Raw genomic sequence first — 12,767 nt, 5'->3', positions numbered from 1 at the left:
AGTCCCTTCATTTCTCATTGATTTTAGGTGAGTCTCCAGTGCCCTCAGTGTCTTCCGGGGCATCCTCACCTCTTTGCACATCTACGGTGACTCCTGCTCTTATCCAGGCAAAAGCAAGTAGCTCCAACCAGCAGGACCGCAAAGTGCCCCCTCCCATTGGAACTGAGCGCCTGGCCCGCATCCGGCAAACTGGCTCTGTCAACCACACCATGCTGCCCACCAGCTACACCCCACCAGTTGGACAGGGTGGCATCTGGTCTTTTGGCGTGGGCAGTGCCTCTGGTGAGTCTATGAATGAAATGTAATAGGCATTCACAAATTGGTCAAATGCAACAGATTTGCATATTCAGTGACAATTATTTTTGCTTGTATAGAGTTGGTATTGGATCTAAAGAACTTAAAAAATATGTGTCTGTTCTTCACAGAGACAATGTCAGGCTGGTCTCAGCCCCTGATGGGAGGGCCAGTGATGCACCAGCAGATGCAGGAGCCATCAGCTTTCTCTCAGCACCAGGCTATGGAGAGAGATGATACTGGGATTGTGGCTCCTTCTAATACTTTCCACCAACCTATGCCGACCAACTTCATGGACTTTCAAAAGGTACATTGTACAGAGACTCTTTAGGAATTTAATTTTGGTTTGTTTTATTAGTTCCATTCGATAAGGAGAATTTTAATTTGTAGCTCCACTGACAAATCTTTTGTTTCATGGACTGTATAGGGGCTGCCAATGTCAATGTACGGTGGCACGATGATCCCTCCTCATCCTCAGATGACGGAGGGTCCTGGAGGCCCTGTATACAATGGTCTTCACACTTCTGACCCTGCCTGGAATCCCATCCTAAAGGTTGTTCCCAACTCTGCTGAAAATTCAGACCCACAGCAGGTAATTGCTTTTATCTGGTCCCAACTGAATGTGTTTGCAAATTAGAGCCCCATTTGTTGTCTAACTCTTGATATCCTTGGTGTTGCAGGTATGGCCAGGCACTTGGGGCCCACATGTGGGAAATGTGCATTTGAATCATGTCAACTAAACAGTGATCGAGAGGCCTAGGAGCAGTAACAAGAAACACGTTAAAAAGAACAAGATAATTACTTAATTACTGAGACGTGGTATTAACCTAGATGTGTCCCCCCAAAAATGTTAAACAAGTTAAGAAATTTGAGAGATGGACACCCTCGATGTGCCTAACTAAAAAGAAAGAATCCAGTGTGGGATTTAACATGTTTACCACTGTCTATGAACAAATCGATTGCCTGTTCAACAGGATACATTCTGAGTAGTATAGCCATTTTGACATTTAAGCCCCACGTAAGTGTTCTTGGTCGGCAGGGCTCAATAGGACAGTGCGCTATTTATACTTGGCCAAGACCTAGATGATTGCGTAAAGAATGAAATCAGACCTTTTAGAGTGGTAAATACCTGTATAATTGTTTACATACTGAAAAAAGGGTTAAAAATGAGAGTAAATTTCATGTCGTATAGTGGCTCTACTTTATGTAGCCTGTATTAATGTGAAATATTTACCTTAATATTCAATAAAAAGTTGGAAATGTATCTGGTGTATGAAAGTTATTTTGATGTCAATTGATTTTTCATGGGTAACCACTGACAATCTAAGAATGGTAATGCTTCCAATAGGCAATCTATTGCATCTGTATATGGTAAGGCACATTGCATATTACTGGTTAAAGTGGTAAAACTAGTTTTGGATGGAAAGTCCAAATAAAGAGTTTTTTTTTCTTCTTGGATGTAACTAGATGAGTTTTCACATTTTGAGATGACTTATGTTGTGAAAATCTGACCTAAATCTCAAGATAACCTATGAGAAATGTAAACATCTTAAAGACATCTTAGCACAAGGGCAACACATCTTGTAAAACAGAAAAAGACTGTTGGTATATAAAACACGTTTTCATGCAGGAAAATGCCAAGATGCACTGCCAATATGGGGAGGCATCCGTTACATTAAGAGGAAGCATATGTAGACTGGAACAGTCATGCTTTTAGTACAGCACATATTTTGTCACATAGTAGTTTTCATATCACGTGCTCAACTGAATCACTCAGAAAACCTCGTGCAGTTCGAAGAGTTTACATTCCATGAAATGGCTCTAAAAACTTGCTCCCTACAGAGGGCCTCAGCGCTGTCGTCAGGGTGGATTTGTCTTTCTGATTGGATCGTTTGCAGCTAGTGAGAAATCTCCTCCCTCGAGGGTTCCAACATGTGGAGCGCACAGACACGTAGCGCTACTGCAGATCAACCATGTCTTTAGGGTGTGTTCATTAAAAGTTCGAGTTAGATTTATGTTCAGTCATGTCAACCAGCTGTGAAGCTTCGTCTACCTGCCCGATTCCGAGCCGCTCCATCCATGAGAAAAGCTGGTCTCCTCTCCCGGACAACTACAGTCAGACTCCAGGAGGAACTCTGTTTTCAACAACTCCTGGGGGTAAGATGTAGACCTAATCTTTTGAATATTTTTTTAACTAATAGTTTTGCTGTCTGTGTGAGCTTTTGCACATGTTGCTCGAGCTCACTTTTTTTAATGAGGCAATACGATGTTTACAGGCGAGCGGTCTGCTGCCTTTTACTCGTGCATCACAGGAGAACTGTCATTTAACTTCTCTGAAATCCATTATCGTTTTCATAAGTGATTTTCACCACATCAAACATCGTTTGGTTCTGTTCAATAGAATTTTGTTTTAATGACCATTTCTAACATTTTGACTCCTTTGCTGACTACTTTAATACAATTTTACATAGGCTATCGCAAACTATATGCTTGCGTTCGCATTTTCCTCGCTATTGAACAAGAATACCTTGATCGAAAATGATACATAACAAAATATATAATAATATTTACCTTTAACTTTTTATATTTCCTATGTCATCGTCATGGCAAGACATCGAAGACAATGTTGTCGTCTTCGCAAATAAGTAGGCTACATTAATTTTTGCAGGGGTGGTAAAAGTACTCAAAAATTATACTCGAGTAAAAGTATATATACCTAAATAAAAAATGACTCCAGTAAAAGTAGAAAGTCCTCCATTCAAACATCACTTGAGTAAAAGTACAAAAGTATCCGTTTTAAAACGTACTTAAGTACAGAAAGTAAAAAGTTAATATTCAAACTGTAAATATCAATAATTAAACATTGCATATCACTCCCAAAACAATTGATCTGTTTTAATTGAACAAATTATTAGATACTGCAATTAAGAATTTGTTAGATTTGCAATCATAAGAGACAATGAAGCACCTTGCATCAATTCTAAACAATTTCATTAAGTTTAGTGACAGCACATTATGGTGCAATGACTGGTAGGCCATTCTTTGATACAGATTTTACAATTTCAATTCAATTATTGTGGTTTGATTCTGATCTTGATTCAATAGATTCATTTTGATAAATATTTGCTACAGTAGATGCATGTTAATTTTTAAATTAAGAAAATCTCACCTAATTCTGTAAACATAGGCTACAGAGAGCCCTGTCAGCTGGTATTATTACATGTTAAAAATACATATGATTTTTATTATAATAACAACTTTATAATATTTTAATGATATAAGTAAAAATATAATAAATATATAGTGCACATTTAACAAAATACTAATTTATACTAATATTACATATATTATAAAATATTAATTTTTCTAGCCAACTAACATACTATGGTCATTAAATGTTAGTTTTTTTTCTGAGGTAAATGTAACGTTATATGTATTGTTCTCCAGCTGATTTATTGACCTCTATCTGCAGTTGAAAAACACTGATTTATTGATATTATGTATAAGGTATATACATTTCGGTAAGTTGTACTGTATCTTTCAACATAGGCTACCTATTATTGTTCATTTGTGTTTATTTACAATTAACTAGTAGTAAAGAGATTAACGGCACCCCATAGCAGGCGCTAGCTATCTGTCACGTCACATTTAAAAGCCCCAAAACGGTATTTATTGTATCTGAGAGCTGAGAATTTGTTTCATATCAAAAGTAACCTAATCTGTCTTGTCTGTCGGTGTCAGTGTCCTCTTTGCTTCGCGATTTTTCTCTGCGTGAGAAAATGGATGTGTGTCGTGAGAGCGTGTGGAAAGTGTCAATTGCGTGAGTCTCACACTGAATGAGTGAGAGTTGGCAGCTCTGCAATAGACATGTTCCATAACATTAGCTGCATCAAACAGAAGATGTGCAAGTTACAAGGGATCTCAGGATCATTGCTGGGCAGAGCTGCACCTTCACCTGTTTCTGCGGTCATCTTCCACAATGGCGAACTGACTGCTCTGTGAGCGTATGCTGGCAAAGAGCTTGCGCGTTCTTTTTTTCCAAAATAAAACCAAGTTTTTCATTGGTTTGGAAAGCCAGTGTAATAAATACTTGGAGCAGGCATGGGGAAATGTAACTGAGTAAAAAGTAAACTTTGTCTTCAGTATTGTATTGGAGTAAGAGTAAAAGTAGATGCAAATAAAACATACTCAAGTAAAGTACAGATACCCGAAAAAAATACTTAAGTAAAGTAACGAAGTATTTCTACTTCGTTACTTACCACCACTGAATTTTTGCATAACTATTAGAATCGGGATTGTTGGTTATGGTGTAGTAGATGGCACACAATTGTTCGTAATTTTTGTATTCAGAATGATATTGATAATGTTTATTTCACACTGTGTGGAAAATGAAATGTTTGTAATGTATTTTATACATTTTATGTGTAGTCTGTTGGGAAAAGATGAAACAATAAAATCGATTCTTAACAGTAAATCGATTCATAAAACCATAATAAAAAAAAATAAATAAAAACTTCTACACAGAACTCAAGTTCTTGCAGAATAAACACCCATACAGACTATTGTACCACCTCCACCTCAATTGTCAATATTGATCACATGGCTATTAAATCTTGCATGAAGAAATGTTTGAGACTAAGCCAGTTATTCCATCAGTCGACTTTGTAGTTACAGCACATTTTTTCTGATTGGAACCATATCTCGTGTGCGCTTGGGTTACCAGAGGAGATGTCCAACAAATCAAATTGTCTTGAAAAGAGAGTCGTATCTAAAAAAACGAATTCATTTTTTAATATTGATTTTGAAACTTGCTTATTTTAATCCGTGTTTTAGAAATTGTTAATAGAGCCAGGGCTCAGTCTGTCCAATCACGCTGGGTCTTTATGCAGCAATGGGGGATGTTGCAACATTTTCTTGCTGCGTGGGTTACTACAGGACATCTAAACAGAGGCATCTTGTTTTTACGAGTGTTTTCACCTGCATTCATCTCTATAGCACGCATTTTGTATTATCGTGTAATTTATAGGCGAAAATGAGTTTTTACGTGCATATGATACGCAGTTTTTGCGTGCATTTGATACGCCATTTATTACGCGTAATACACACGCACCCCACACCACTAATCCTACCCATGCGTATCATATGCACGTACCCTACCACTACTAAACCTACCCATGCGTATCATATGCACGTAAAAACTCATTGTGGCGTATACATTGCACGATAAACACAATGCGTGCTATAGAGACGCATTTAGTGTGAACGGGTTTCTTCACCCCGTGTCCATTACTCAGCATGATCTGAAACAAACTATAGGCTTTCACTTGGGTGATATAACATGTTTTTCAAACCGAACACAGCAGGAAGAAAGTCCCTTGATGTAAAGAATGCTATGAACTTGTGCCAACTTTTTTTTTCTTTTTAGGCTGAACCTCTTAAACTAATATTGGTATTTTCCCTGCAGGAACTCGCATAATATATGATCGAAAGTTTCTCTTGGAATGTCGAAACTCCCCAATCGCGCGCACACCACCCTGTTGCCTCCCCCACATCCCAGGGGTCACCAGACCCTCACTGCAACCAGCAGAGCAGGAGCAGGACAGCAAAGAACTATCTGGTAATTCCTCCACCTGCCCTAAGAAGCATGTACTGTTGTGTTTTTTTAAATAACCTCATCTGACGTCCCTCACATATGGCCTAATGTACACCAATTTCAATGTCCAAATCAACAGCCTCAAGCAAAAGCCTGAGGAGTGGGTTTAAGCATGTTCTTAAATTAATTGCATCCTTTCTTCTTGCTGCAAGTCAATAAATATACTTGCATGGCACGTTATGGTTGTCTATTGGAATACAGTATGTGACAGATAAAGTCTTGTGTGAATTTCTACATAGTATATGGGTCAGTGTCAAATTATAGTGATCATAATGAAAGATCTTTAAAAAAAGATTCTTAGAAATGTACTCTTTATATCATGCTGGTTTCACTTGATTTTGAAAAAACTTTCATTTTCATAAAAGGATAATCAAGAATCAGTGCTGTCAAATCGATTAATCGATTCTAAAATAAAAGTTTGTGCTTATATAATGTGTGTGTATACACACACACACACACACACACACACAGTATATATATACACACAATGGCCCTCATTTATCATTCTTGCGTAGAAACGGGCGTATATGTTGGCGTAAGATTATGCTTACACTCCTCTCACCGCCTGATTTATGAAGCTGTGCGTACCTTTAAAATCCAGGTGTACGCAATACCTGCCCTTGATAAATGCCGCGGCTGAAAACGATCGTCATTAGAATAACACGCCCCTATATATTCAAGTATCCGCTTCCCCCACACCCTCATTTTACGCCATGGACACACGGAAGACAGCAAAGAGGAGACACTTCTCTGGAGATCGAGACCATCACCATCATCAAAAATTATTATTAAATCAAACAACAATATTGTTTATGATAAATTCAAAGTTAATTGTATTTTTTTTTTTTTCAAAACTCTATAAATCCATCCATTTTTTGTCTAAAAAAACAACAACAAAAATAACAAGAAGTGAACATGCAACATATAATCAGGGACTCATACTATAAATTAAAATAAATTAAATAAGTGCAACTGCATGAAATAAATAAAAGCCAAACAAAATAAATAGTAAAATAAATTAAATAGTAAAAATAAAATAAATATTTCCAATGTCACGTTCCAATATTGTCCACCACATAAAACAAATAATTTAAAAATAACACGCATATACAGTCCTTAAATACAACAATGTTAAAAATACATTCAAATCATTTAGTAACACATTTAGGCTTATAGTAATTTGTGCCGAACTTGAAAAAAGTAATGATAACAATATTCAGACCTACTATTAGGCTACGTGTTGTAGCCATTAACTAAGTGCATTTAGTTTCATATTTGTTAAAAAATAATAATGTTATTTTTTCCCCATCTATGTTGATTATGAAAAGTGAACATAGGCTAAGATAGGATGCGCAATATATCGGGAGACATGCTCAGACATGATTTTGGCCACTTAATTAAGTTTTGTTTTGTAGAAAGCCTTTCTTTAAAGTGAATTTCGTTTGGTATAAATTGTATCTTAATTTTAATATTTTTTTCATCAACCAATTGCCTGGATTTAATAAATAAGCAGCAAATAGCAGACAATATAATCATTAGTCATGACATGGAGGTGCGGGCGCAACTTGCATTGCACGTGAACTGGAGCGCATCTCATCACAAATTAACCGAAATATATTACACATTTTATTTAAAAGAAAAAGTTTTTAAAATATATTTTCAACATTTTTTTAGTAATTAGTATTTAATCTGGTCCCCTTTATAATATCACTTTTTATAGTTTTATACTATTTGAAATTGTAATAAAACATGCCAAACTACTAAAATGTAATTCTTGAGAACCCCCCCCCCCCCCCTCACAATTATTTTCAACCCTTTTCCCCAGTCATCTCAAATGCACAGTGTCCCAATCTACCAGAATTCACCCTATCAAAATAATTCAAAAATTAAAAACATTGAAGGGGTGTATTCAAGTCATTTTAATTTTTAAAGTATTTTTTAATAAATAAATGCATCTAGATAACATACAAATAAATAAAAACTAGAAATCTTTCCAGGTGGACTAGACACTCAGTTATACTCATGACAAAGTTAACTGAAAATGTTCCACTATTGCTTTTCTTCTCCATTCTAAGCTCAAGGTCACATCATGAGAAATGCAAACAAAAAAGCATCTGACCTGCTCACTGTTGGCAAGTGTGATTTCCATATCAGGAAAGTGTCCACAGTGTGTACTGGGCTTTGTGTGAAAGGGGTGACACCGTTCAAAGGGTTTTTATAGAAGAGATCACTTATTTTTCTCTCTCTCTCTCTCTAGTTGATGAAAGCCAGTTTGTGATGGATATGTGATGGATGTCTCCAGCTCCTGTGGAAAAATGGACTGTCTCAGCCTGTTCTACCAGTGCTCATGATCTGAGGGAAGATCAAACCAGCTGTGGATCCCTTCATTATTGCCTCCATGCTTTATTTTTTACTCTACCTAAATGCTCAGAGCAAGTATGGGGAGGTACATTTTGAGTTTGGTGGATAGTATTTTGAACATGTAGCTTCTGTTTCAGCTGCGATTCAGTGCCTTCCTTTTTTTAACCATTCGGAAGGTGACTACAGTACAGTATATGTAATCTGTATCAGAGAATGGTTCAAATGCAGCTAGTTAATTTTTGTAATGGAATTATGACCCTATGAGGGGCATTTAAGACAATCCAGAATGCCAGAAATCAACTGTACTGTTCTCTGGATATAGTATGATGTTTTGGAATAAAAATAAAACAAAGTCTTTGACTTGTGTCTTCAAGTTTTTAAAATGACACATACTGTATCATGTATGGTTCATGCATTGCATTCAGATTGTTTTAAGGAATTTCCCCAGTTCTATATAAATCCCCAGCATTTGTGGAATGGTGATAACAAAAAGTGTTAATGTATAACTTATTTTCTTCGAAATAAAATAAAACTAATGAATTGGGCCATCTTTGGTTGCACTTTACTTTAGTATATGTAATGACAGTGTACTTGCCTAAGAAGGTACTGGTTAATATTAGGTCACTATGGGTTAAAGTAAGGTTCAGGGTTGGTACCTAGTTATTACCCAGATATTGCAATATAATAATTATATAGTATGTATATGGGGAAAAAGGACTGTAAAATAAAGTGCTACCCCAACTTTTATAGGACATAAAGCAGATATGAATTTACATTCATTCTTCTTTTAAAAACTTTGTATTTGAGCTGTAAAGTTCAAATAATTTTATAGGTATAAGTTTTTTTTAGGTGTTATGTTGTCCAGCAACAAAGTTGTAAAATTAGATATAACTACACAAAAGGTTAGCAAGCATTTTTTTTTGCACTAAAATAATGTTAACATGCATATTATTGTACTATTGAAACAAATAGGCTTCACTGACCTCAGATGTAAGTTGCTCTGTAACATTTTTATGCATATTTTTTGAGATTAGGCGATGTAATTAAAACTTATTGGAACATGATGAGGTTAATTGGACACCTTCCCGTCACTGTAATGGAGACGATCATCTGTAATATCAGCAGTGCTTTTGTTTGTGGTTAAGGTGTCTGTTTAACCTAGTTTTGGATAAAGCAAAATATTTTTAAAATGACAATTCAGAATTAAACCTGTTCCCATGCATGAAATATTATTAGCTTTAATGAAGATGTGAAGAAATTTTCTTTAGAACTTCCATCCATTGTTTGGTGTAATGTCCTCTCAGTCTTACCACATTCAACACAGAAAGTCTTCAGCACGCACTTTGTCTGAAGCATGAGAGAATTTGGCCACCCACACCCTGTCCTGTTCGTAGAATGCCACTTTGTTGATATTGAGAAATAATGAAGTGCTGCCATAGGCTGTATGAGTCCATTATAAAGAAGAATAAAAAATATTTTAAAATTCTAGTGTAAAAAGTTCACATAAACGTACTCTTTCTGTTTATGTTGGTTCCATATGATTTTTTAGACCATTTTCAAAAAAAAATGAAATGACAAATATCATTTTGATGTTGCCATCGAGCAAAACATAATATATTCAACCCCAATTGCAAATCAGGTTTATTTACAAAATGTACAGACTTGAAAACACTCCAAGAGCACCATACAACACTGACCCAACAAACAGGCTGAATGTCAGTTTTGCTGTTCATGAACTTGTTCCACTCCTGCCCACTCCCAAATAGCAACACCCACTCAGAGGATGCAGAGTTTGTGTAAGGGGTTGCGGAAGGAGACCTCGTTCTACTGCAAAAGTTGTGGCGTCCCCGTACATCCTGGGAAATGTTACTCTGTGTACCACTCAAAAGCAAATTACAGTGCCTAAATTTGATATATTTTACATTTATTTATAATTTTAATTTATTTTGGAAGGTTTTATAAGGAAACATCATCTGAATGTATTCTGCTTGAAAATGCACTTGTTTGATAAAAATGACTTTTCTCAGCTTTTTGTCCAGAGTGTTGTATTTTTGACCAAACCTACCTATGTTCAAGTGGCAATAAAAAAAGAACAAATGGAGATAAAATAAGTTTAAAAGCATAGGCTCAGATCTTTATTTTGATATAGCATGTTCATATCTTCAGAAAATATTCTGCAGGCCATTAAAATTTAGCAAAAAATGTCAAAAACCCTGGCGGTGGCTGGCAACTTTTTTTTTTTAAATGCTGGCGAGGAAAGAGTTAACAATAAGTGTGTTTGAAGTAAGAGATTGAATATTTAGCAACCCAAGCTTTATCATTTGTTCATTTGTATTATATATGTTTTTTATTTGTTGAACATCAATTCAATTTTTACCCTTAAATGGGTTTGGGAGTTATTTCCTAATTCGGGGAACAGAAACAGTCTCTATATGATGATATCTAGGTGAAAGAGTCTGTATGTGATGGGATTAATCTGACCTCAGTGACGTGAAACAGCTACAGACGGTCGGTTTAGCCAGTCTGTCTGCTTCCTGACCTGAACTCTAATGTTTGGGGCTCAGGTCAGGAAGCAGACAGACTATTCAACCCCCTGAATAGAATCCCTCACAATAGCAAAAATCTGCAGAACAGGTGTTGACTCAAGCACACCTGATGTGACGGATCAAGGGCTTCATCAGTTGCACCAGAGGGCTGGTCCATAAAACAAGATTACAATACAAGCCAGGCTTATTTTGGTTAGTCAGAATTATTGTTGGTTGATTCTTTTTCATAAAGCAAACTTTAAATAGTTCAAACTCAGTTACTCTAGCAACTTATGCTGGGAAACTAACCTGGTCCAGGTTAACTGTCAGGCTAAGCCTAGGTTGTTCCACCGTTCCTCTAACACTGACCAACAGAAACGCAATGATATTACCACTGACACTCTCTCATACTATTATTTGACTTTATTAACCACTATCAGTCCAAAAATAATTATACAGTATACAGAAAATCAAGTTAAATAAGGCTAAAATAATAAATTAGACAATATAGACTTACAAACGTATTCAATTATATTGTATATCAAATGTTCATGTTAATGTTATATATATATATACATACATAACATAATTTATATTATGCAATATAATTTAACAGGTTTGTAGGTATTGTATCATTTATCATTGTACACTCACCTAAAGGATTATTAGGAACACCATACTAATACTGTGTTTGACCCCCTTTCGCCTTCAGAACGGCTTTAATTCTACGTGGCATTGATTCAACAAGGTGCTGAAAGCATTCTTTAGAAATGTTGGCCCATATTGATAGGATAGCATCTTGCAGTTGATGGAGATTTGTGGGATGCACATCCAGGGCACGAAGCTCCCGTTCCACCACATCTCAAAGATGCTCCATTGGGTTGAGATCTGGTGACTGTGGGGGCCATTTTAGTACAGCGAACTCATTGTCATGTTCAGGAAACCAATTTGATATGATTCGAGCTTTGTGACATGGTGCATTGTCCTGCTGGAAGTAGCCATCAGAGGATGGGTACATGGTGGGCATAAAGGGATGGACATGGTCAGAAACAATGCTCAGGTAGGCCAAGGCATTCAAACGATGCCTAATTGGCACTAAGGGGCCTAAAGTGTGCCAAGAAAACATCCCCCACACCATTACAACACCACTACCAGCCTGCACAGTGGTAACAAGGCATGATGGATCCATGTTCTCGTTCTGTTTACGCCAAATTCTGACTCTACCATCTGAATGTCTCAACAGAAATCGAGATTCATCAGACCAGGCAACATTTTTCCAGTCTTCAACTGTCCAATTTTGGTGAGCTCTTGCAAATTGTAGCCTCTTTTTCCTATTTGTAGTGGAGATGAGTGGTACCCGGTGGGGTCTTCTGCTGTTGTAGACCATCCGCCTCAAGGTTGTGCGTGTTGTGGCTTCACTAATGCTTTGCTGCATACCTCGGTTGTAACAAGTGGTTATTTCAGTCAAAGTTGCTCTTCTATCAGCTTGAATCAGTCGGCCCATTCTCCTCTGACTTCTAGCATCAACAAGGCATTTTCGCCCACAGGACTGCCGCATACTGGATGTTTTTCCCTTTTCACACCATTCTTTGTAAACCCTAGAAATGGTTGTGCGTGAAAATCCCAGTAACTGAGCAGATTGTGAAATACTCGGACCGTCCCGTCTGGCACCAACAACCATGCCATGCTCAAAATTGCTTAAATCACCTTTCTTTCCCATTCTGACATTCAGTTTGGAGTTCAGGAGATTGTCTTGACCAGGACCACACCCCTAAATGCATTGAAGCAACTGTGATGTGATTGGTTGATTAGATAATTGCATTAATGAGAAATTGAACAGGTGTTCCTAATAATCCTTTAGGTGAGTGTATAGCCTATATATATTATATACTTTTTGACACACTGAATGAAGCATGGGTACATTACAACTTGTT

General features: G+C 36.7%; 2 protein-coding genes across 5 annotated transcripts in view; both read left to right on the top strand.

The window, feature by feature from the left end:
* ankhd1 (ankyrin repeat and KH domain containing 1) overlaps positions 1-1,558 on the top strand; it is a 60,555-nt gene extending 58,997 nt beyond the window's left edge. For all 4 annotated transcript variants that reach the window (XM_077233267.1, XM_077233269.1, XM_077233268.1 and 1 more), the window contains exons 31-34: positions 28-282; positions 426-601; positions 722-886; positions 975-1,558. In XM_077233267.1, the coding sequence (XP_077089382.1) occupies positions 28-282; positions 426-601; positions 722-886; positions 975-1,034 (656 nt within the window). In that variant the 3' untranslated portion in view covers positions 1,035-1,558. The remainder of the gene's footprint in view (positions 1-27; positions 283-425; positions 602-721; positions 887-974) is intronic.
* A 645-nt stretch (positions 1,559-2,203) lies between these two features.
* Positions 2,204-8,382, top strand: eif4ebp3 (eukaryotic translation initiation factor 4E binding protein 3). The gene is made up of 3 exons (XM_077233265.1): positions 2,204-2,451; positions 5,759-5,911; positions 8,205-8,382. The coding sequence occupies exons 1-3, from the start codon at positions 2,319-2,321 to the stop codon at positions 8,234-8,236; spliced, it is 318 nt and encodes a 105-aa protein (XP_077089380.1). The 5' UTR covers positions 2,204-2,318; the 3' UTR covers positions 8,237-8,382.
* Positions 8,383-12,767: the final 4,385 nt, after the last annotated feature.

This window comes from Siphateles boraxobius, unplaced genomic scaffold, assembly GCF_051911475.1.
Source record: "Siphateles boraxobius isolate OS27281-9 unplaced genomic scaffold, OSU_SipBor_1 18, whole genome shotgun sequence".
NCBI lineage: Eukaryota > Metazoa > Chordata > Actinopteri > Cypriniformes > Leuciscidae > Siphateles > Siphateles boraxobius.
This window is presented reverse-complemented; position numbering and strand designations above follow the sequence as displayed.

Excerpts from the sequence above, each read along its gene's own strand:
- eif4ebp3 (XM_077233265.1), top strand. The coding sequence starts at position 2,319 with ATGTCAACCAGCTGTGAAGCTTCGTCTACCTGCCCGATTCCGAGCCGC. Across the intron at positions 2,452-5,758 it reads GTTTTCAACAACTCCTGGGG|GAACTCGCATAATATATGAT; the intron begins GTAAGATGTAGA and ends TTTTCCCTGCAG. Across the intron at positions 5,912-8,204 it reads GGACAGCAAAGAACTATCTG|TTGATGAAAGCCAGTTTGTG; the intron begins GTAATTCCTCCA and ends CTCTCTCTCTAG.